General features: G+C 36.2%; 1 protein-coding gene across 26 annotated transcripts; it reads right to left on the bottom strand.

The window, feature by feature from the left end:
• Positions 1-24,532, bottom strand: LOC104211512 (pentatricopeptide repeat-containing protein At2g13600-like). Of its 26 annotated transcripts, none has more exons than XM_070172397.1 (10): positions 24,316-24,504; positions 22,128-22,208; positions 20,745-20,825; positions 19,247-19,443; positions 14,070-14,976; positions 12,933-14,003; positions 12,459-12,613; positions 8,934-9,001; positions 7,599-7,661; positions 1-296 (listed from the first exon to the last, which is right to left on the bottom strand). In XM_070172397.1, the coding sequence occupies exons 5-6, from the start codon at positions 14,959-14,961 to the stop codon at positions 13,219-13,221; spliced, it is 1,677 nt and encodes a 558-aa protein (XP_070028498.1). In that variant the 5' UTR covers positions 14,962-14,976; positions 19,247-19,443; positions 20,745-20,825; positions 22,128-22,208; positions 24,316-24,504; the 3' UTR covers positions 1-296; positions 7,599-7,661; positions 8,934-9,001; positions 12,459-12,613; positions 12,933-13,218. The 26 variants fall into 26 exon arrangements, 18 of the variants coding, with proteins under 18 accessions (XP_070028498.1, XP_070028499.1, XP_070028510.1 ...); XM_070172398.1 differs by having other exon boundaries at positions 7,596-7,661; XM_070172396.1 differs by lacking the exon at positions 1-296 and adding an exon at positions 4,956-5,506.
• Between the last annotated feature and the right edge of the window lie 1,515 nt (positions 24,533-26,047).

Genomic DNA, 26,047 nt, shown 5'->3' on the forward strand with positions numbered 1-26,047 from the left:
ACAAAATAAACCAGTGAAATAAATGCGTAAAAAGAATTTAAAAGCTTAACTTTACACAATAACGAAAACCAATGCAACATCCACCCAGAACTGGTGCCACAACTCACGAACCATCTAAGATTACTACAAATAAAGGTCTGAATAAAAAGTTCACATCTGTCTTGAAAGTAGATAAAATAGAAAATGAAATGGGATAGAAGGGGACGCTAGGGCCTGCGGACGCCAGCATGACTACCTTGGGTCTTCGGTATGCAGTGATAGCAACCAACCTCACGATTAGCCACTAGCTCCAAAATCTACACAGAAAGTGCAGAGTGCAGTATCAGTACTACCGACCCCATGTACTGGTAAGTGCCGAGCCTAACCTCGACGAAGTAGTGACGAGGCTACCGCGAGGCATACAACATATACAACCTGTAATAGTTTATACTAAACAGAATGGAAATACGAAATGTAATAAAGCAATAACTGACATTAAGTAAATCTGGAATCCAACTGTTCTACTAGTATTCAGCTATAATCAATCCTTAAGGGTGTTTCAACATCACAATAATGAACCTCAATAGATATGGGCACATAACAACAACTGATGCGTCGTGCATCCCGATCCTATCATATAATCAACAACAGTATCAATATCCATCCTTATTCTGCCTTGTTGCGGCCTGCAACCCGATCTCACCTGTCCACCCTTATTACTCCTCAACACATATCACCCTTATTCCTCCTGTTGCGATGCGCAACCCGATCCCACATGTCCACCCTTATTGATCCCACAAGACAATACTATTGCGGCGTGCAACCGGATCCCAATATATAAATCAACACCAATCACAAAAATAAAGATAAGTATTTCACAAATTAAGTCAAATCCTCCAATGTACTTATACTTCAATTCACACAACGGAATATTACTACGATTATGAAATTTTCACTAGTGTAAACTACTCAATGAGACCAACCAGGGTGTACCATAAGGCACCAACAAGCCAATATAAGCCAACAGTGTAATAAAGTAAAACCATGAAATAAATAGATACTTCAATAAAGAGGGCAACAGTTAATATGAAGCAGTTAGGCATGGAAGCATTTATGAGCAAGTAGCAATTAAGGCATGGAAATAGTTATAAGCAGGTAGTAATTAAGACAAGAAATAGTATAATAGGAAACGGGAAAAGGAAACAGCTAAACATGGTAATTTGGTGGCGCATAGGTACTCGTCATCACACCTATACGCCACATACATGGAATTTCACATAGCACATAAGTCGGGGATTCATATTCCATCAAGTCAAGGTTAGACCAAACACTTACCTCAAGCCAACGGGCAATTCAACACTCAATCACCGCTTTACCTCTCGATTTCACCACCAATCCACTCGTATTTAGTCATAATTTACTTAATAACATCAATAAGATGCTAAATAAACCAATTCTAATGCATGAATATAGATTTCCCAATGTTTTCCCCCAAAGTCTCAAAACTCGACCTCGGGCCTGCTTGGTCAAAGCTCGAAGTTCGAACCAAAACCCGACTACACATTCATCCACGAACTCAAATATGCAATTGGTTTTGAAATCCGACCTCAATTTGAGGTTCAAATCCCCAAAATTTGAAAATCCTAATTTCTACCCAATAACACCCAATTTCTCATGAAAAATCCTAGATTTTGAAGTGAAATCATGTAAAAAGATGAATTAGATTGAAGAAGATGAGTTAGAAATCATTTACCTATGATGTGGAGAAGTTTGGGTCTTTGAAAAATCGCCTAGGGAGGTTTAAGGTTTGAGAAATTGAAAAATGATGAAAATTCCCGTCTGAAATCTCACTTAACATGCCGCAGTTACCGCAATTGCGAATCTTATAAATTTCTGCTGCCTTCGCATTTGCGACAACTGTGACCTTCGCATTTCCGACCAGAGTGTCGCATTTGCGAGGATGGCCTGCCCAGGCCTGGTTCACATTTGCGACATTATTGCCGCATTTTCCAAGCCTGCTCACTTCGCAATTGTGAAGCCTGATCTTGCAATTGCGAGATCAGAGGCCTGTGCAAAACACAAGATGCATCAGCTGAGTTTTCCTAAGTCCTAATCACCCCGTGGCCTATCCAAAACTCACTCGAGCCCTCGAGGCTCCCAACCAAACATGCACACAAGTCTAAAAATGTCATACGGACTTGCTCGTGCAATCAAATCATCAAAATAACATCAACAACTATGAATTTAGCACCAAAATTCATGAAATTCTTAAGAACATTGAAATTTTTATTTTCTCAACTATGGGTCCGATTTATATCAAATCAACTCTGATTCTTACCAAATTTCACATATTCGACTTAATGATTATTTTAAACCTGTACCGGGCTCCGAAACCAAAATACGGGCCCGATACCATCAAGATCATACACCATTTCATTTCCAAAAGTCCTTATATTTTCTAGCAAATAATTTTCTTTAAAAATTCTTTTCTTGGGCTAGGGACCTCGGAATTCGTTTCCAGGCATACGCCCAAGTCCCATATTTTTCTATGGATCCTACGGAACCCTCAAATCACGGGTCCGGGTCCGTTTACCAAAAATATTGACCTAAGTCAACTTTAATAAAATTTAAAGGCTAAATTCCATATTTTTCTTAAATTTCACATAAAAGCTTTCCGGAAACGCGCCCGAACTATGCCCGCAAATCGAGGTGAGACAAAAGGAGGTTTTTAAGGCCTCGAAACACAGATTTAACTTCTAAAACAAGAGATGACCTTTTGGGTCATCACATTTTTGCCCTTCCCTTCGTCGCTTTGTCTTGGTTTTCTTTGACGATATTTTGGTCTATAGTCGGACATGGAATGATCATTTGTAACACTTGACTCAAGTTTTCCAGCGGCTCCGCGAACATAAACTGGTGGCTAAGCGTTCCAAATGCATGTTTGCGTAACCTCAAATTGACTATCTTGGTCATGTGATTACTGAGCAAGGTTTGGCTGTGAACCCTACAAAACTTTCAGCTATTATACAGTGGACAACTGCTAAGGATGTTAAGGGTGGTAGAATCTTATTAGGTCTAGCGGGGTAGTATCGTCATTTCATTCGACAATATGCCATAATTGCTAGCACCTTAACTGATTTGTTAAAGAATGAACCATTTTTCTGAGGTGGCTCTGTCCAGCAAGCCTTTGATTGTTTGAAGAAAAAAAAACTTATTTGTACACCAGTTCTAGCTTTACCAGACTTCACTCAAGGATTTCATGTGGAAACAGATGCATCAGGAGTTGGAGTTGGAGTTGTCCTTTCCCAAAAAGGCCATCATATAGCCTGTTATAGTCAGAAATTGTGTCCAAGAATGCAGCGTGCTTCAACATATCATAGGGTAATGTATGCCATTACATAGGCGGTGAGTAAATGGCAACAATACTTGCTGGAAAGATGATTTACCATTATCACTGACCAAGTCACTAAAAAATCTCACTGACCAACTCATTCAAACACGAGAGCAGCAAAAGTGGCTTGGGAAGTTAGTGGGGTTTGATTTTCCTATGGTTTACCGGCCGGACAAGATGGACAAAGCAGCTGATGTATTATCTAGGCCACATGAAGGCTCTTTACTAGCCATAATAGCTAGTAAATTTGATTGGGTAGATGCAGCTCGTGAGGCTACCAAGACACACCCTGAAATGGTTGCCATCAGACAAGGCATTGATTTGAAATCTGAGAATTATACTGACTATGTATTCAGTGAAAACAGTATTCCCTCTGATTAACCTAATCGTATTCAACTTCTATAAGAATTTCATGATTCTTCAATAGGCGGGCATGCTGGTATAGCTAGAACCTTTCACCGTCTCTCATTAAATTTTTATTGGCACAATATGCAAAGAGATGTACGAGCTTTTGTGGTTGCCTGTCAAACCTGTCAGCAGATGAAGAACAGTAATAGAAGTTCCGCTGGCCTCTTACATCCATTACCCATTTATAATATTGTTTTTGAAGAAATCGCAATGGATTTCATTACTTGTCTTCCTAGTTCTAAGGGGAAGGCCACAATAATGACAGTGGTGGATCGTTTGTCCAAATATGGCCATTTCATTCCTTTGTCAGCCACTTTCACGGCCCATTCGGTTTCTGTAGCTTTCGTGGAACATGTTATTAAGCTACATGGTCCTCTGAGGGTTATAGTATCCGATCGAAATCCGAGGTTTCTTCATTCCTTTTGGAAGGAAATTAATCGACTGCAAGGAACGACCTTAGCTATGAGCACCGCCTATAAACTTGATCTTCCAGCTGATGCGCGTATTCATCCAGTCTTTCACATATCTATGCTTAAGAAGTGCGTTAGGACTCCAGCTGAACGAGTAACTCCATTAATTTCAATGTCAACAGAAGAACAGCTACCTCCGAACATTGAGGACAAGGTTCTCATTCGGGAGGAAAGTATTGTGATGAATCCATTATGATGCAAGATATTATAGCAGTTTTTGATTTCTCATCCCATTTTCTTTTGAGTCTCCTCATCCCCCTTCTGGCTATTTCTATCATGTCTTTCTTGCAATCCTATCTTTAAATTCCTATAATCTCATTGTAAACGTTCAGTTGTTATTAATATATCGTTGGCTACTGCTAGTTTAAGTTGAATATTAGTTTGTTCCATTACATTGTTTGTTTCTTACACAAAATTTAAGTTTTTAAGAGTTATTTATAAGAGTTTTTTTTTGGTTGATAAAGAGGCAAATAGATTACACACAATAGTCTCCATTTCGTTTTGGCAAACAAAATTTTGAACACTCTAGACCGTTGGATTACTTCACACAAGTGCATTAAGAGTGTACAAACTATATTATATAACTTAGTAAAGTAATATTTGACTTATATACACGGTATAATTATCCTAATGAGTAATGACAAAGCCCAAGGAAGTTTGGATTAATTCTATTGGGCCACTATACTAGCTAGGAAGGAAAAAATCCATAATGAAATAGCTGAAATGAAATAATCTTAATGAGTAATGTCAAAGCCCAAGGAAGTTTGGATTAAGGGATTTTTACCTATCTATACCATATGTGAAACCTTATTACCCTCAATGTTTAAGGTTTGATTTAATTACAAACCTGTATACCAAATTACCAATCATATACCATACTTAATTAAGGGTCTAATTAATGGGCAGTTTTTACTCCTTAATTAAAGGTATCCATATATCCCACGTTTCTATCTCCCCTTAATTCCTAAGATCTGACCATATTCGTTTTCCCCCTCCCATTTCTTTCTCTTCTCCATTCCTTCTTCTTCTCAAAAAATACAGAGATGAGACCCATTGAGTATATCATCTTCATCGTGGTAGATGTTTTCCGCCATCTGCCAGATTTGTAGTATATTGTCTTCAGCAACACTAGCGACGACCCAGTATTCACATGGGTTCCATGAGAAGTCAGAAATTTTACTTGTATGGCCACCATGAATAAAGAGCAACTCCGGTGGCCCATCTTCTGCATCTTCTGCTGTTTTGTTCTTCATCAATCCTGGAAAAATTGATTTGTAGTTTATTTGTACATAAAGAGAATTTTGTAGTCAACATTTTTTTTCAGCATAGATTGTAGTGTAATTGTACTATAAATGTAGTAATTTTGTAGATACTCTTCAAAACAATACTGCTTTATACATACGTAAACTGATTTGTAGTTTCTTTGTAGATTTTTTGTAGATATCTACAAACTGGATACATTGAATTTTAATATCCCAATTCCCATTTCAATTGTAGCATAATTGGCATTTTCGACATAATTGTAGAAGATTTGTGGAAGTTTTAGTCTTCCCAATCTACAATTGATCTACAATTCTACAATTTATCTACAATTTTTGAAAATATGTCTTCTTCTTTTTCTTCTTCTTCTTCGAGTTTCAATCTCAAATTCAGTCAAAACCAAGTCTAATCTTCACCAAAACCCCTCAAAATTGAGATATAAACTCCTAAACATATTCCGAATTATTTACAACAACACCCAATCCAAACAAATGATGATTTCGGGGTGTACCCAAATAATGAGCAAAATATGAGGACACATAAGAATAGGTGGAACCGGGATCGAATAATATAGAGGCATCTCTGTGGCAGACTGGACAGTTCCTGTAGTGACAGCATCTAAAGTAATAGCATAAAAAAACAGGCCCGTCCACCGCCTGATCGACCTTAAATCCCGTAAGCAATAACTGACTCACCAACACGCCTCAAACTGGAACCAATATAGCACATAATCGTGCAATCAACTTATTTAATAGCAAACTCCCCAACTTGGCTCAAAGACATAGATCAAAATGCACTCAATAAATCATAACGCACATACTCTATTATTGTCGTAATACCATAGTGAGATTGAACTCACTCCTTCATAAGCTTGTGGAAACACAAATCATTTGGAATTTTAAATCTTCTGCAATTCTTGCATCCACTCACATAACAGTTAAGCCCACTCTCTAGGCGACCAAATTTAGATTTCAACGCATATTCTTCACTTGTAAATGAGATCCTCTAATAGACAGTATAAGAATCGCACCACCTTAGAACACTCCGCAGGAGATAACCCACCTGTTTCACTTCTAATTAATATTTTTGTATACCTTCCACCGTTATTAACATTACACAATCACTTAGTCTTCCTGAGTCTAAACTTATACCGTAACATGAAATTTACTTCACTCCAAATAGTAGACATGAAAAAATTCTTCACGCGCCCATAACTCGGGGCTACACATCAGATCACAATGAAAATCAAACACTTAATAGTTCATCTATCATCCTGCCGCCCTTCCTCGTCACCTGCAAGTCATATAGATATATCTCGCAGTACTAACATACTCCTCGCGTGGCTATCAAACCATCATTCCCACTAATATGGACAATACCAGACATATAATTTCAAAACTCTTGCTCGCACAATCAGCACTTCGGTGCTCAAGCCATAGGCAAGGATCTAGTCTCAAGTCCTCCAGACTGGCCTAACATCAAACTCACAGCGATTACGTCTCGCCCTTCGACCGGGGAAGTACAAGCCATCAAGGCACATCTAATACTGAGCGCTCGTTCGCGCATACGAACACGTGGATGGAATTGTAAGAGTTACTTTTTTTAGTTGAATCAAGGACGCACAATAAGAATTCAAGAATATGAAGTTTTCCTAAAGGTTCTACAGCCTTTCGATGATAAATACAGACGTCTCTGTACCGATCCGCAAGATTCTACTAAACCTGCTCATGACTCGCGAGACTTAGTAACCTAGGCTCTGATACCAACTTGTCACGACCCAATTCCCGAACTTGGTCGTGATGGCGCCTCTCATGAAGACAAGGCCAACCATTCAACCCAATTCATCTTTTTAAGACAATTAATTAACACAATTATAGTATAAACATGGTTTAATAATATCCAATAGCGAAATTTATAGGTAAAATATGGAAATCCAACCCAACTCAGCCCTAACCGGAGTGTCACAAGTCATGAGCTACTACAGAGTTTACTAAAATTCTACAAAGTATGGAATTAGGAACAAAGTCTGAAGATATCATAAATAGCAGAAGATAAGGGAGAAAACGGGTCTGCGAACGCCATACAACTACCTCGATAACTCCGATGAAAACTGAAAACAGAAAACTCGCTCTATGCCTTAGGAATACCTGTACCTGCACACATGATGCAGGGAGTAATGTGAGTACTCCGACCCAGTGAGTAATACTTATAAATAATGACTGAAGGTAAGAAAATACGTTAAGGCACACAACATTATATACAGAAGCAGTGAAATCATTTAAAATAACAATTCAGTAAAACATCATGTGAAATTTCTTTTAAACCAGTAAAACAGGTAATTTGGCAGTAAAATGACGAGTAGAAATCGACGCCTCGGGCTCAATATCAAAACAACAAGTAGAAATCTGCCCCTCAGACTCAGTATCAAAATAACAAGTAGAAATCTGCCCCTCGGGCTCAGTATCAAAATAATAATTAGAAATCTGCCCCTCGGGTTTAGTATCAAAATAATAAGTAGAAATCTGCCCTCGGGCTCAGTATCAAAATAATAATTAGAAATCTGCCCCTCGGGCTCAGTATCAAAATAATAAGTAGAAATCTACCCATCGGGCTCAGTATCTCAGAACAGTATCAGCCCCCCAAGCTCAGAACAGTATGAAGCAACCAGTCAATGAAATAAGAGCACATAATTATTATGGCAGATAATGCAGATAAGGAATAAATGCATGAGTGCAATGCAATGCATATGACGGTACCCTCTGGTACCCACTGCGGCGTGCAGCCCGAGTCATCCATATTTATTTATCGCCGACGGCGCTCACTGGGGGTGTGTACAGACTCCGGAAGGGCTCCTACAGCCCAAGCGCAATATCAAGCCATCTCGTGGCATCAAATCTTGGCCCTCGGCCTCATATCAATATCAGTATAATCACCCAGGCTCTCGGCCTCAATATCAATGTAACACTGTTGCGGCACGCAACTCGATCCATGCTCAGTACAGAAATCATCATAAGCCCCTTGGTCATTCGTAAAACAATAGTTCTCAGCCCGAAATATCATTTAGAAATATCATTTAAGTTTTCAAATCTTAGAAAGATGGCTGAGTTTGCAAAACAGTATTTAAAACCTTGGACTGAGATCAAATGATATGCAAAATATGCGAAAACAGTGATATCAATCCCTGAAGGATTCAAATAATTGGCAAGAAGCCCAAATGTAACAATCAAATCTAAGTAAGGATGATTCTCAATTTAGTTCAAGTAGAAAACACGGTAAAAAATCTCTCGGGACGGACCAAGTCACAATTCCCAATAGTGTTGTACCCCATGCCCGTTATCCGGCGTGCAAGTCACCTCAATATAGCGTTACAATGTGAAATTCCGGGGTTTCAAACCCTCAGGACATCATTTACATCAATTACTCACCTCAAGACGGCCAAAAGTCTAGCTCGCTATACCCTTGCCTCTCGAATTGGCCTCTTCGTGCGTCGAATCTATCCAAAATCAGAACGAATATGTCACATTATGCTGTAGGAACAATACCCAATCGAAAATAACTGAAAAACATCAAAATCCCAAAATTTGGCAAAACCCGAGCCCCGGACCCACTTCTCGAAATTCAGAAAAATTAACATCAACGGATTCTTATCTCGCCACGAGTCTATACATATAAAATTTACCAAAATCGGACATCAACTCGACCCTCAAATCTTCAAATCTTATTTTCAAATCCCTAAGCCTAAATCCCCAATTTACTCCTCAAAAACATGTAATCTAGTCGGATTATTCTATGATAATTCAATATTATGGAGTAGAAATAATCACAAGTGACTTACCTCAAGATTTCTCATGATTTCTTGCTCAAAAATCGCCCCAAGCCGTGTTCTTTCACAAGAAAAACGTGAAAATGAGCTAAAAAAAACAGAACAACACTAATAAAGCCCATTCTGGTCGCTAAAAGACCTTTCCGGTCGCTAAAGGTGCCAAATCTGGTCGCTAAAGGTGCACACCAGAACCTTCTGCTCCAGCAACATTTATTTTCACTAAAAAGACTCTAACTCCACCATATGAACTCTGAATTCGATGATTCTTGTTCCTATGAGTCACAAATAATGATACGAACATAGTCCTTCAATCGAAACTCAATTCGGAGCTCGTTTGCTCAGTGCGATATCCAGTGCGATATCCATTTCGCTCGTTAAACAATTAACAGATGTTTCGCGTCAAAAACCCAATTGTGACTTGATGAAATTAGACCAAACTTTCCAGATCAATCCTATAATTCATTATCAAAATTTCGGAAGTCTCGGAATCAAATTTCAATCTTTAGAACTAAAAATGGACCTTTGGATCATTACGTGCTTATGCTCAAAACGGCAAAAATCTTCCAAAAACTCTTCCAAAACTTATCCGAGCCTCATGTGACCCAGACCAAACATGCCAACACACCCCATAACATCATTCAAACTTTTTCTAATTAAAAAAAACTCCTCAAACAACATCAAAACCATCAATTCACATCGAATTCAAGCCTAAGTTTTCTCAAAACTTCCGAAACACGCATTTGATGAAAAACCCGACCAAATCACCTCCGAATGACATGAAATTTTGCACACACATCCCAAATCACATAATGAAGCTACAAAACTCTCGGAATTCCATTCCGACCCTTGGATCAAAATCTCACCTATCAACCGAAAATCGCTAAAATACTACTTTCGCCAATTCAAGCCAAATTCCACACCGGACCTCCAAAACCAATTACGATCTCACTCCTAAGTCATAAATCACCTAATGGAGCTAGACAACTCATAAAAATTTTGATCCGAGATCATTTACACATAAGTCAACTCTTGGTCAAACTTTTCAAATTCAAAGCTTTCAACTGAGACTATTCTTTCAAATTCATTCCGATTTTTTTTCCTTGAAAACCAAAACCAACGATCTACATCAGTCATAATACATAACACGGGGCAAGTCATGCCCGAGAACAGGCGATCAAAGCGCAAAAGCTCAAAACGACTGGTCGGGTCGTTACAAGTTTATTATTAAATCTACTAAAGTATTGTATTGTTTATCTTCGGTATGTAATATATGTTCTTCACTACTAAAATTACACTTTATTACCGTATTATGTTTTAATATTCTATACTTCTTTTCTGGGTATATTTTTAAATCTAAATATTCTAGGTTCTTTAATTTATCTATTTTGTTCAACCTAATGGTATCCAAATTTTTCGGTTCTTAAAGAATTTTATTCTTTGATTTTCTAAATATATTTCTCCTTCTATATGTTGTATTTTTCACTCTAAAGTTGATATGGTTTCTGAACTAATACTACGTTTTACTATATAACTTGGTTCTCTATTTATTTTTAGATCTGATTCTTTTATTTGTTTAGCTAATTCTAAAGTTGATATTAATAGAGTCTTGGTCTTTCGTAGTATTTTCTTTAATTCTTCTTTTCTCTATATATTTCTACCTAAAATCCAATAGTTACAAACTATTTCTTTAGCTAAAGGATGTTGTCTTAACATATATGTTACCCTAATGGAATATGTTTTATCTTATTTCTGATGGTTCGGATATAATACTTTTCTTGTTGTATTTCAATATTAGTTCTTTCTATTTCAAAATGAAGGAAATTTTGAAAATTTTCAGTATTTAAAATATCTAGTTCTGGGTTTTCAAAAAGCCTTTGTTGTGATTCTAATGTTTCTCTATATTCTCTGTTATTTCTAATGCTCTCAAAACTAATATATATTAGGTGGTGATGGTAACTTATGTATTTAGCAAAAATATATTGTTTCATAAACTTTTTGGTCCGAAAATCTTCTTGCTCTGATACCAATATAAGAGGGGATTTTGGATTAAAGTTAAAGTCTTAAAGTATAAAATGCTAGTGTATGTCTTTAGTGGGGTTAAAATCTTCTACTTAGATGGTATAGATGATATGATTGATGGTATGATAATATTAACAATATTAGATGCAGTTGTTTTCTATATATATCTGAACAGATACTACTATTATGTTGTAGGTAGATAAAATGTACGGCCAAATCTACTATCGAATAGAATCCGATTTCTATGTCTAATATTAATTCTTCTAAAGTATATGGGTAGAGAAAAATCTCCTAGACAATTTGATTAAATGGTCGGCGTCAATGGCCAATGGTTCACATTCGGATCATAAATGATGATATGGATAAAAACCATTAAAATGGAACAAGCATGTCATGAACCACTGCTAGTTCTCAGAGATCGGAGCTGTAGATTTTGTAGGAGGTGAAGAGCAATGGAGGAGAGGAGCAACATTAAAGAATTGCAAACATTTAGATTTTTTTCCTTCAAATTGATGCTTGACTGGGGATAACGCAAGGGCGGCTTTTGGGAACATAACATAAGTTTTTGATGCCTCAATTTCTTCAACCATGATTAAAATTACCCACCTTCAGCAAATGGTCCTATGCCTTAAAAGATCCTCATATCAAATCCCTAAAAACCTTTTTTCCTCACTTTATGGAGAACCTAGCAGCCAATATTTTATGCATTTGAAGAATGAATATTAAAAAGTGATGGAACTTCTGCAATTGCAAGTCTTAAAGGTAATGTTAATAGAGGTAAACTACTATTAAATTACTCAAGCTTCAGCAAATCGTCCCTTATTTGCTACAGAATCCTCATCTCAATTCTCTAAGAACCAAATTTGCCTCGCTTGGAGAACCTAACAAGCCGTTATTTTTTGCATTTGAAGAATGAGTATTTAATAGTTGAAGATTTTTAACTGCACGTCTGGAAGATAAGTAGCTTCAAGTGTTATAAAAATTGTGAACCACACAATGGATATTCCCTCTCAATGTTAAATGCAAAGGTTAGAGGCATGATGGATCAGGATCAACCAGAACTTCAGAAACTGTCATAGTAAAAATTTAAACAGAGATGGTAGTATACCTCAGAGCTGTCTCTGTGGCATGTCGTACCTTCTGAATATTCTAGCCCATGATTTATATTTTCCCTGTTAGGCTATCCCAGCTTCTTAATATTGCTGCAGTGAACTTCGAGCAGACTGGTTTTGCACTTAACTCAAGGAATGCCTATTCAGTAACCTGCCATCAATAGCAATGACTGAGAGAAAATTAGTTGTCAAAAAGAATATAGTTCTAATAATATAGATATGTTGAGGCACTTAACAACATTAAGAATTTTAAATAGCTCATGATTGAGGAGAAGTGTAGGAATGGCATCGATACCATTTTTCCCTTAAGAAACATTTGGATGGTGGGAATGGGATCTTCGAATGAACAACATAAAGCCAGTTGTTCATAAAATATGATAGGTTGTGATAGTTAACAGGTCCATGTGAAAGAACATTCAGATTTTTCTTACCAAAATGAAAAGCACTAAATCAAGGCACAGAAACATTACCTGTGCACCAAAGAGGTGAGTACAGGCACGTTAATGATGGATCTATCTGTTGCTCGTAACATTAATATCTCTGAAGCTTCAAGCAACATGAATTACAGTGCCTCACATTTTATGATCATGTTTCTTATCTTTAGTGTAATTGATGGAGTAATATCTTGAAAAACAAAATTTCTCCCTCACTTTTCCTTTCCCAAATGTTCAGCAAAGCAGGTAACCAACCACCAAAGCTCATATTAATTGTTAAATTAGAAACTGTTATACATGGTTACTACCTGTTTTAATTATGTCAACAAAATGCATCATCTACAAGAAAGTATGAGCATTCAATTTGAAATATGTATCCAGCATCCTTCATTGGATCTACGAGTTTAAGCAGCAACTCTTTTATTTCTTCTAACTGACTGTGGGACTTGTCTTTAGCGATAAACTTATGTCTGATATTGTTTATCTCAATCCAACTATAAGATGTTTCTTTCACCAATCCTCTGTCATAGATGTACCTTCGCAGAGTGCGGGCATCACCCCACATTCCTGCTGCTGCATAGATGTTGGATAACATAATATACCTGGCAGCATTATCAGGTTCCAGCTCAAATAGATTTTTTGCCACCCTTCTAGCAAGTTTCAAGTTCCCATGTACCCTGCAAGCACCCAAAAGTGCGCCCCACATTCCAATATTGTCTCTTCCCCAAGGAGCTCTCTTGATCAAATCCGCAGCTTCTCCAAGCATATTCTTCCGTCCAAGTAAATCAATCAAGATGGCATAGTGATCCAACTGGGGTACTATACCGTATTTCCTCTCCATTGAATGGATATATTGAAATCCTTCAGGTAATAAACCACAGTGGCTACAGGCCGATAAAACCCCAAGAAAAGTTACATGATTTGGTGTTGTATCTGTTTCAATCATTTTCTCAAACATGAACAAAGACATCACTCCATTCCCATTTTGAGCAAATCCATTTATTATCGAGTTCCAAGTAACTCGATCCTTCCCATCTAACCTCTCAAACAATCTCACAGCAGATATCATGTCTCCACATTTAGAATACATGTCAACCAAAGCATTAACTACAAAAACATTATGCAAATCAATTAAACATGTACATCTAAAAATGTGTCCATGAACTTGCTTACCTTTTTCAATAAGAGGTATGCCTGCACAAGAACTTAGGACACCAACGTAAGTGGATGCACGCGGTACAATACCTTCTTCCAGCATTTCCTTGAAAGTACACAAAGCCTTATCTCCTTCTCCATTTTGTGCAAACCCTGTGATCAGAGCAGTCCAAGCCACCACATTTCTGATCAGCATATGATCAAAAAGTGAGCACGCATCTGGCATTCTAGACGCACGTATATAAGCAACCAACAGCGAAGTCCACGAGAATACATCAGTCTCGCGCATTTGACAGAAAATAGAATAAGAGTACCCGGGTTTGCCACATTTCCCATAAGCATCAATAAGTGCATTGCAAACCACAAGATTAAACCTCACACCAATCACAGTTGCTAACCCATGCAATTCACGCAACAAGTTCAATGCACCCAAACCTGCACAAGTATTTACCACGCTAACAACCGTGAACTCGTCAATCAAAAACCCACTCCCACACCGAGTTTGCATTCTTTTGAAAAACCCCATAGCTTTTCTAGGGAACCCGTGATGAGTTAAGCTTGAAATGATTGAGTTATAGCTCACAGCATTTGGATCAGGCATTACATCGAGCATCTGGAAGGTTTTCTCAAAAAGACCCTTTTGAGAGTAAGCTGACAGCATTGTGTTCCAAGATTGGGTGTTCTTGTCTGACAGTTCATTAAAGGCCTGTTGCGCATACTCTATGGAACAGCATTTAGAGTACATGTATATCAGACGGTTGGCGAGGAATGTGTTAAAGGTTAATGCCGTCTTGATCAGACGAGAGTGTATGAGTCTCCCAAGCTTGAGATCATTAGTTCGGATGCAGTTTGAAAGGAGGCGCGCGAAGTGATGCACAGGCTCAGCGGACATTGCTTCACTTGGTTGCATGAGAGCAGATTATTTCTATAATTAACAAAAATATTCAGGATTAGCAAGGGAAGAATATGTCGCAGAATGCATGAAATAATCGTATATTTGAAATCTTATGGAATTTTACATGGTTGCGATTTGCGAATTTAAAATTTTCGTGACAGATATTTTTGTCGACTTCTCATGATTTATTTAGTAATAGTTCCAAAATTGCGATAGGGAATTGTAGCTAATATAGAAAACATGTACATTTAATTCTTGTTGAAACAGTAGTAGGGAGTACTAATTTCTTTATTTGAAAAACAGCTTAAAGTAGCCCTATCGTATGCTAAATGGTTTATAAAAATCCCGTCCATCTATTCATCTGAAAATATATATGACGTTAATTCTATTGTCAAAATTACACCGCGACTAATGGCACTTCATGTGGGCCTCTCATTAAATGATGTGGCATTCTTTCATTTGTCTACGTAGCTCAGTGGGGATGAAATTATGAGCCTGTTTGGATGGGCTTAAAAGCTGGTTTGACCAGCTTTTAAGTCATTTTTTAGCTTATTGAGGTGTTTGGCAAACTTAAAATCAGCTTAAAGGTCAAATGCTTTTAAATCAAAAGGTCCAAATTAAGCCAAAAATGATGAGTTGGGTAATCCCAACTTTTTTTTTTCTAGCTTAAAAGTCATCCCTCTTTGACCAAGTATTTTACACTACTATCCCTGATACTTATGTATAATTTCCAAAATACCCAATCATTTCTTTTTCTCCTTTCCTCCGCCATTTTCAATCCCTGCCTTCCAAATTCCATAATCTTTTCTTTTTCTCCTTTCCTTTGCCATTTCCAATTTGTGCCTTCCAAATTCCATCACCGCCAAACTATTTGTTTTGTTTTAGTTTGTTTTTTGGTTCCATATCATTTTTTTTTAAAAGATTGTTGTTGAATCCCTCATTTTTTAAAATTGGTGAAACTATATTCTAAATCAAAATTTTCAATGAGTCTACATGTTAACAAAGAATTTGAAGCTATGAGACGAAAAAATATATTTTGGTGAAATAATAGATTATTGCATGTTATTTAAATAAATAATTTATATTTAGGCAATCAGTTTAAATTGAAAATGAACTAAATTATAATTTTTTTGTATATGTATTAATTTAGAATAAAATATTAATCATTTTATTTATAGTGTTAACAACTTTAAGGATATTTCAGTCATTTTGTAGAAATAAGTGCTTACCAGCACTTATTTACCAAACACTTCAATAACTTTTTTTAAGTTTCAGCATTTTTATCCAAACATTTAACTGCTTATTTATAAAACAAGCTCCAGCACTTAAAAAGTGTTTTAAGCCCCTATACTTAAAAGCCACTTTTTTTAAGCCAATCCAAACGGGCTCATGGACCTGGAGAAGAATCCCCAGTGCTTGGAATGGCTCAATTTGACCCAGAAACGAGTGACCAGGCGATTTTGTGCTACAGTAATCCCAACACCATTTTGCAAATCTGTAGCAGCTGGGGAATTTTTTTGGGTAATGGTTTGCTGAGAATAGTGCGCAATTGGAAGGCGCATCTTTTGGTGGTGGTCCGGTGGCTTTTCACCGACGAACGGCGGAGCAGTGTGCATTAAAGCACGACTGCGTTACTGTTCACGGCAGTCGCACTGTACGGAGAGTTGACCCACATAAAAAAGAGGGTCGGATCGGTTAAATGGGTCGAAATTTACCCAAATATAGAGCCTGTTTGGATGGGTTTAAAAGCTGGTCAAACCAGCTTTTAAGTCATTTTTTAGCTTATTGAGGTGTTTGGCAAACTTAAAATCAGCTTAAAGGTCAAATGCTTTTAAGTCAAAAGGTCCAAATTAAGCCAAAAGTGATAAGTAATCCCAACTTTTTTTTTTCTAGCTTAAAAGTCACCCCTCTTTAACCAAGTATTTTACACTACTATCCCTGATACTTATGTATAATTTCCAAAATACCCAATCATTTCTTTTTCTCCTTTCCTCCGCCATTTTCAATCCCTGCCTTCCAAATTCCATAATCTTTTCTTTTTCTCCTTTCCTTTGCCATTTCCAATTTGTGCCTTCCAAATTCCATCACCGCCGAACTATTTGTTTTGTTTTAGTTTTTTTTTTGGTTCCATAACATTTTTTTTAAAAAGATTGCTGTTGAATCCCTCATTTTTTTAAATTGGTGAAACTATATTCTAAATCAAAATTTTCAATGAGTCTACATGTTAACAAAGAATTTGAAGCTATGAGACGAAAAAATATATTTTGGTGAAATAATAGATTATTGCATGTTATTTAAATAAATAATTTATATTTAGGCAATCAGTTTAAATTGAAAATGAACTAAATTATAATTTTTTTGTATATGTATTAATTTAGAATAAAATATTAATCATTTTCTTTATAGTGTTAACAGCTTTAAGGATATTTCAGTCATTTTATAGAAATAAGTGCTTACCAGCACTTATTTACCAAACACTTCAATAAATTTTTTTAAGTTTCAGCATTTTTATCCAAACATTTAACTGCTTATTTATAAAACAAGCTTCAGCACTTAAAAAGTGCTTTTAAGCCCTTATACTTAAAAGCCACTTTTTTAAGCCAATCCAAACGGGCTCATGGACCTGGAGAAGAATCCCCAGTGCTTGGAATGGCTCAATTTGACCCAGAAACGAGTGACCAGGCGATTTTGTGCTACAGTAATCCCAACACCATTTTGCAAATCTGTAGCAGCTGGGGAATGTTTTTGGGAAATGGTTTGCTGAGGATAGTGCGCATTTGGAAGGCGCATCTTTTGGTGGTGGTCCGGTGGCTTGTCACCGACGGACGGCGGAGCAGTGTGCATTAAAGCACGACTGCGTTACTGTTCACGGCAGTCGCACTGTACTGAGAGTTAATCCACATAAAAAAGAGGGTCGGATCGGTTAAATGGGTCGAAATTTACCCAAATATAGAGCCTGTTTGGATGGGCTTAAAAGCTGGTTGAGATGTTTGGCAAACTTAAAATCAGCTTAAAGGTCAAATGCTTTTAAGTCAAAAGGTCCAAATTAAGCCAAAAGTGATGAGTTGGGTAATCCCAACTTTTTTTTTTCTAGCTTAAAAGCCACCCCTCTTTAACCAAGTATTTTACACTACTGTCCCTGATACTTATGTATAATTTCCAAAATACCCAATCATTTCTTTTTCTCCTTTCCTCCGCCATTTTCAATCCCTGTCTTCCAAATTCCATAATCTTTTCTTTTTCTCCTTTCCTTTGCCATTTCCAATTTGTGCCTTCCAAATTCCATCACCGCCGAACTATTTGTTTTGTTTTCGTTTTGTTTTTTGGTTCCATAACATTTTTTTTAAAAAGATTGTTGTTGAATCCCTCATTTTTTTAAATTGGTGAAACTATATTCTAAATCAAAATTTTCAATGAGTCTACATGTTAACAAAGAATTTGAAGCTATGAGACGAAAAAATATATTTTGGTGAAATAATAGATTATTGCATGTTATTTAAATAAATAATTTATATTTAGGCAATCAGTTTAAATTGAAAATGAACTAAATTATAATTTTTTTGTATATGTATTAATTTAGAATAAAATATTATCATAATCATTTTCTTTATAGTGTTAACAGCTTTAAGGATATTTCAGTCATTTTATAGAAACAAGTGCTTACCAGCACTTATTTACCAAACACTTCAATAACTTTTTTTAAGTATCGGCACTTTTATCCAAACATTTAACTGCTTATTTATAAAACAAGCTCCAGCACTTAAAAAGTGCTTTTAAGCCCTTATACTTAAAAGCCACTTTTTTTAAGCATACTTGTAGCTTTTTCACCTTTCTGATATGTACACCAGCTTTTGGGATTAGTAAGCTCAAAGGCCCTGTGGTTGTGCATTTAGGTAGCCTTTTCAACTGAGAAATTGTGCCTTTTGCACCCTAGTTCATCTTGCAGCCCTTTACTAGTTAGTAATGAATAGTGTCTTTTGCACCCCAGTTCACCCCCAGAAAATAATAACTTAATAGATACATATCATCAGTGGGAAATACTTAGAAAACTGCTCCTAACCATGAATTCCGAAGTTGAACCTCCTTATGATATTCAGAGGAAGGGCAATATACCATTCTGTTAAAACTGGGCGGCATAAAAACAATGAAAGAAGAACTAGGCAGCATTTTAGCGAAGAGGAGAAGACTTAGAAAGAAGAATCGAAGGTAAAAAAAAATTCGCCAGTATTTCACTGCTATTTGGACGCTGAAGAAGAATAAGAAGAAGAAGAAGAAGGAGGAGGAAGAAATCATCACATACCTGTTGCCACTGAATCTCTGTTGAAGTTGAAAAGGGAACGCTAGTCGCTGTTGCTGCTGGTCGTGTTTTAATAAAAGTGCAAAGATCCCTTCTTTTTTAATTAAATAGGCTGGCAGCTTCACTCGCTTCGCTGCTACACCAACAGATTCAACGACCTCTATATTCTTTCTCTGTGTAGCTAATTTGCGAGCAGCACCCTGAGAAAAAATAAGAAGGCAAAGGTTTGATGATGTCCAAGAGAGGAAAGACATAAATGTACCAAAAGCTAGTATTCTCGTGTAATCTTCAGATATTTTCTGAATAAAATAAAAAAATAGATTTTTCGACCAACTCTATGTCTGTTCTTCTAGCTATTTGTGATCTTTCCATATCCTTTATACATTCTGATATCAGTTAGCTTGGTATAATTGTCTTCTTAAGGTTGATTACTCTTTTCTACAATATTCAAACCTTACTATTTCTATTTTAAGACAAATAATTGTAAGATCATGCCCCATTATATTAACAATTTAAATTAATTAAAACTGCAGTGATCATATAAAGGAACTCCTGAGAATCTTGAACCAAATGATTCAATTGATATAGACATTAAGGATAAAAAAAGAAGAGAACATAATCACTTTGTGAGGTCACTGGTCAAAGAGTGAACATTGTTGTCGTTGGAGATACTCCAGTAAGTTTATAATTCCTTAGAGGCAATGTCATCAAGGGAAAATGCATGAAAATTTATATGCTTTCCATGCTTCTGTTGGTTATGCAGTCATGCAAGCTATTGAGCAATTATGATTTTATCAATTCTTCACTGAATAAGAAAGAATATGCAATGAAGATGAGACAAATTAAGAAAGCAACAGGTGAAACTTAGCAAGCAAAATAAGCTAGAAAGACAGAATTCTGGTAAAAGAAATCAGAGACTCGATGTACAGAAGTGAACAAGGGGACAATTATTGGATTCTTAGCTATGATGCAACTCTTCGTTACCCTTATCTGTTACAACTCTTTAGTACCCTCATTCAGACTATTTGGCTGATAACAGCCTTATTAATAATTTGTTGGATAAAATTAAGAGAAGGGTAAAATAGCCATTTAGTTTTTGATGGATATTTTGATAATTCAACTTTGACTTTAGGACCTTCCCACTTTTAGAATAGTATGACTAGTCTCTCGGCACGTGCGTTGCATGTGTATCATAAGGTATGTAGTAAAATAATTTTGTAAAAGTTTTCGATACTATTTAAGTGAAGCTTTGACTAAGTGATTTTGGAAATAAGGTTCATAAATTAAAGAACCAGAAAAGGTAGAAACACTCTTGAAATGACGAAAGGACATCAATATATAATTCCTTTTCTTTTTACAAATAAAAATTGCATCATCATTCAAATAGCAATTTTTCTTCAATCTGTATCAATTTTTCTTGAATCTGTATATTTAGAAAGGCAAGCAATTTGTCTGAGAAGAATAACCCCAATGTCTAATAGACGTGAAGGCAAACACTTACCCATTAGACTAAAGCACAGACATGAACGATGTCCAAGAGAAGGCAAAGGTTTGATGATGTAGCTAATTTGCGAGCAGCACCCTGAGAAAAAATAAGAAGGCAAAGGTTTGATGATGTCCAAGAGAGGAAAGACATAAATGTACCAAAAGCTAGTATTCTCGTGTAATCTTCAGATATTTTCTGAATAAAATAAAAAAATAGATTTTTCGACCAACTCTATGTCTGTTCTTCTAGCTATTTGTGATCTTTCCATATCCTTTATACATTCTGATATCAGCTAGCTTGGTATAATTGTCTTCTTAAGGTTGATTACTCTTTTCTACAATATTCAAACCTTACTATTTCTATTTTAAGACAAATAATTGTAAGATCATGCCCCATTATATTAACAATTTAAATTAATTAAAACTGCAGAGATCATATAAAGGAACTCATGAGAATCTTGAACCAAATGATTCAATTGATATAGACATTAAGGATAAAAAAAGAAGAGAACATAATCACTTTGTGAGGTCACTGGTCAAAGAGTGAACATTGTTGTCGTTGGAGATACTCCAGTAAGTTTATAATTCCTTAGAGGCAATGTCATCAAGGGAAAATGCATGAAAATTTATATGCTTTCCATGCTTCTGTTGGTTATGCAGTCATGCAAGCTATTGAGCAATTATGATTTTATCAATTCTTCACTGAATAAGAAAGAATATGCAATGAAGATGAGACAAATTAAGAAAGCAACAGGTGAAACTTAGCAAGCAAAATAAGCTAGAAAGACAGAATTCTGGTAAAAGAAATCAGAGACTCGATGTACAGAAGTGAACAAGGGGACAATTATTGGATTCTTAGCTATGATGCAACTCTTCGTTACCCTTATCTGTTACAACTCTTTAGTACCCTCATTCAGACTATTTGGCTGATAACAGCCTTATTAATAATTTGTTGGATAAAATTAAGAGAAGGGTAAAATAGCCATTTAGTTTTTGATGGATATTTTGATAATTCAACTTTGACTTTAGGACCTTCCCACTTTTAGAATAGTATGACTAGTCTCTCGGCACGTGCGTTGCATGTGTATCATAAGGTATGTAGTAAAATAATTTTGTAAAAGTTTTCGATACTATTTAAGTGAAGCTTTGACTAAGTGATTTTGGAAATAAGGTTCATAAATTAAAGAACCAGAAAAGGTAGAAACACTCTTGAAATGACGAAAGGACATCAATATATAATTCCTTTTCTTTTTACAAATAAAAATTGCATCATCATTCAAATAGCAATTTTTCTTCAATCTGTATCAATTTTTCTTGAATCTGTATATTCAGAAAAGGCAAGCAATTTGTCTGAGAAGAATAACCCCAATGTCTAATAGACGTGAAGGCAAACACTTACCCATTAGACTAAAGCACAGACATGAACGATGTCCAAGAGAAGGCAAAGGTTTGATGATGTAGCTAATTTGCGAGCAGCACCCTGAGAAAAAATAAGAAGGCAAAGGTTTGATGATGTCCAAGAGAGGAAAGACATAAATGTACCAAAAGCTAGTATTCTCGTGTAATCTTCAGATATTTTCTGAATAAAATAAAAAAATAGATTTTTCGACCAACTCTATGTCTGTTCTTCTAGCTATTTGTGATCTTTCCATATCCTTTATACATTCTGATATCAGTTAGCTTGGTATAATTGTCTTCTTAAGGTTGATTACTCTTTTCTACAATATTCAAACCTTACTATTTCTATTTTAAGACAAATAATTGTAAGATCATGCCCCATTATATTAACAATTTAAATTAATTAAAACTGCAGAGATCATATAAAGGAACTCCTGAGAATCTTGAACCAAATGATTCAATTGATATAGACATTAAGGATAAAAAAAGAAGAGAACATAATCACTTTGTGAGGTCACTGGTCAAAGAGTGAACATTGTTGTCGTTGGAGATACTCCAGTAAGTTTATAATTCCTTAGAGGCAATGTCATCAAGGGAAAATGCATGAAAATTTATATGCTTTCCATGCTTCTGTTGGTTATGCAGTCATGCAAGCTATTGAGCAATTATGATTTTATCAATTCTTCACTGAATAAGAAAGAATATGCAATGAAGATGAGACAAATTAAGAAAGCAACAGGTGAAACTTAGCAAGCAAAATAAGCTAGAAAGACAGAATTCTGGTAAAAGAAATCAGAGACTCGATGTACAGAAGTGAACAAGGGGACAATTATTGGATTCTTAGCTATGATGCAACTCTTCGTTACCCTTATCTGTTACAACTCTTTAGTACCCTCATTCAGACTATTTGGCTGATAACAGCCTTATTAATAATTTGTTGGATAAAATTAAGAGAAGGGTAAAATAGCCATTTAGTTTTTGATGGATATTTTGATAATTCAACTTTGACTTTAGGACCTTCCCACTTTTAGAATAGTATGACTAGTCTCTCGGCACGTGCGTTGCATGTGTATCATAAGGTATGTAGTAAAATAATTTTGTAAAAGTTTTCGATACTATTTAAGTGAAGCTTTGACTAAGTGATTTTGGAAATAAGGTTCATAAATTAAAGAACCAGAAAAGGTAGAAACACTCTTGAAATGACGAAAGGACATCAATATATAATTCCTTTTCTTTTTACAAATAAAAATTGCATCATCATTCAAATAGCAATTTTTCTTCAATCTGTATCAATTTTTCTTGAATCTGTATATTCAGAAAGGCAAGCAATTTGTCTGAGAAGAATAACCCCAATGTCTAATAGACGTGAAGGCAAACACTTACCCATTAGACTAAAGCACAGACATGAACGAATCTCACAATTTTAAGTGAAAGCAACACAAGCATAATTGAACAGAAGTAAAAGAATATGTTTATCAAAAATATTACCAGAGAAAGAAAAAAGGAGCAGCGAAAAGATTTTTCTGAATAACCAAGAAAGCGAACAGGGAAGATCGAACATCGATAGCAAACATCGAACAAAAATCTCATGGTTTCAAACAGAACATCAAAACCTAACAAATAAATCCCCCAATTTTACAAACTAGAAATCACAGCAAAGATCGAACATCGACAGCAAACATCGAATAAAGAAATTGGGGCAGCGAAATGATTTTTCTGAATATTACCGGAGAAAGAAAAAGGAGCAGCAAAAATAGGAGCAGCGAAAGAAAAAATTACTCGAGAAAGAAAAAAGCCCCCAAAATATTACCAGAGAAAGCAAAAAAAGAGCAGCGAAACAATGTTATTGAATAACCAAGAAAGCAAACATCGATAGCAAACATCGAATAAAGAAAATCTCATGGTTTCAAACAGAAAATCAAAACCTAACAAATAAATCCCCCAATTTTGCAAACTAGAATCACAAATGTATCATGTAATACAAACAAAGCAGAAGCAAAGACCTTCAAACAACAACAATAACAACAACGCCATTGGAGTCGAAAACGACGATGCAACTGAGGCCAAAGGCGCTCCTATTCTTAAGGAGAAGAAATCCAAACGCCAAATTAAAGAAAACATAAGGGAAAAAAGAAAGAGAAAATTGAATAGTTATACAAACATCAAACAGGGGAAAATCGATAGCCTACCTCGGAGATTGCTCGTATGTTAGCCGAAACTGGTCGTCAATCACCGGCAGTTGCCGTCCGTCACCGGAGCTGGCCGACAGAGTCCATTGATGGTGAGGTCGATGTGTTCTAGGTTGAGGTTGAGAGAGACGGTGTTCAAGGTTTAATTTTGAGACTGAGAGTTTAGAGAGAGTGACAGAACCTTCTACGTCAAATATTAAAGAGTTATTAAATTATTAGTGGGGTCAATGTTTTTAATAAAAATAAAAATATAGGAGGGAAAGTAAGGAGAGAAAAGTATTTCAAGATGATTTTTACTAAAAGCTGGATTTTAAAAGGGAATATTGACTCGTATTATGATTTGAAAGTATGTTGTGTTTATTGAACCCAGCGTAAATGTGGATTCATTGTTTCCTACTGCTCAGCCTTTACTTACTCTTATTACTTACTGAGTTGGAGTACTCACATTACTCCCTGCATCTCGTATGCAAATTTAGGTATATCGGAACCCGGTAGCGAGTGTTGATAGCTCAGCCGTGGAGTCATCAGAGTTAGCAAGGTGGCTGCATGACGTTCGCAGCACCGCTTCCTTCCCTCATTGTTGTTACTGTATTTAGTACATTTTTAGACTTTTGTTGTATTCAGACCTTGATAGTTGCTCATGACTAGTGACACCCCGATGTCAGGCTGGTATTTTATTCCGCACTATTATTCTAGGATTTTATTATGAAACATTGTTTAATTTAAAGACTTAAAAATGACTCTTAATGCTTGAAGGGTTAAGGTGAGTGTTGTGTCGGCTGGCCTTGTCTTCACGAGAGGCGTCATCACAACTAGGCCGGTTTGGGGTCGTGACAAGTTGGTATCAGAGCCTAGGTTACATAGGTCTCACGAGTCATGAGCAGGTTTAGTAGAGTCTTGCGGATCGGTACGGAGACGTCTATATTTATCCTCGAGAGGCTGCAGAACCTTTAGGAAAACTTCACATTCTTGAATTCTTATCGTGCGTCCTTTGATTCAGCTTGAAATATAACTCTTTGAATTCCTTCTACGCGTTCGTATGCGCGCATGATCGCTCAGTATCATATGTGCCTTGATGGTTTGTGATTTCCCGATCGAGGGGCGAGGTGTGATCTCTGTAAGTTGATGTTGGGCCAGTCTGAAGGACTTGAGGCCAGACCCTATGGCTTGAGCACCGAGGTGCTGATTGTGTGAGCAAGTATTTTAAACTTATATATTCGGTATTGTCCCTATTAGTGGAAGTGACGGTTGAGTAATTATGTGATGAGTATGTTAGTACTGCGAGATGTATTCATATGATTTGGAAACGACAAGAGGGGTCTGCTGGAGGATAAAAGAACTATTAGGTGCTTGAATTCCATCTTGATTTGAGGTATAGCCCCAAGTTATAGGCGTGTGAAGAATCTTTTCATGTTTCCCAGTTGTGAGTGAATTAAAAAAAATCCATGTAGCAGTATGAGTTCAGACTCAAGAAGACTAAGTGACTGCGTACAGTTTATGATGGTGGAAGGTATACATAAATGTTAGTTAAGGCGGAGCAGGTGGGTTATCTCCTGCAAAGTGTTCTGGAGTTGTGTGATCTTTATGTTGTCCGTTATAAGATTCCATTTACAAGTGAAATATATATATGTGAATTTAATTTGGGTCGCTTAAGAGAGTGGGTTTAATTGTTATGAGAGTAAATACGAGATTTGTAGAAGATATGAAGTACCAAATGGTATGTGTTCTACGA

Source organism: Nicotiana sylvestris, chromosome 4 (assembly GCF_000393655.2).
Source record: "Nicotiana sylvestris chromosome 4, ASM39365v2, whole genome shotgun sequence".
Lineage (NCBI taxonomy): Eukaryota > Viridiplantae > Streptophyta > Magnoliopsida > Solanales > Solanaceae > Nicotiana > Nicotiana sylvestris.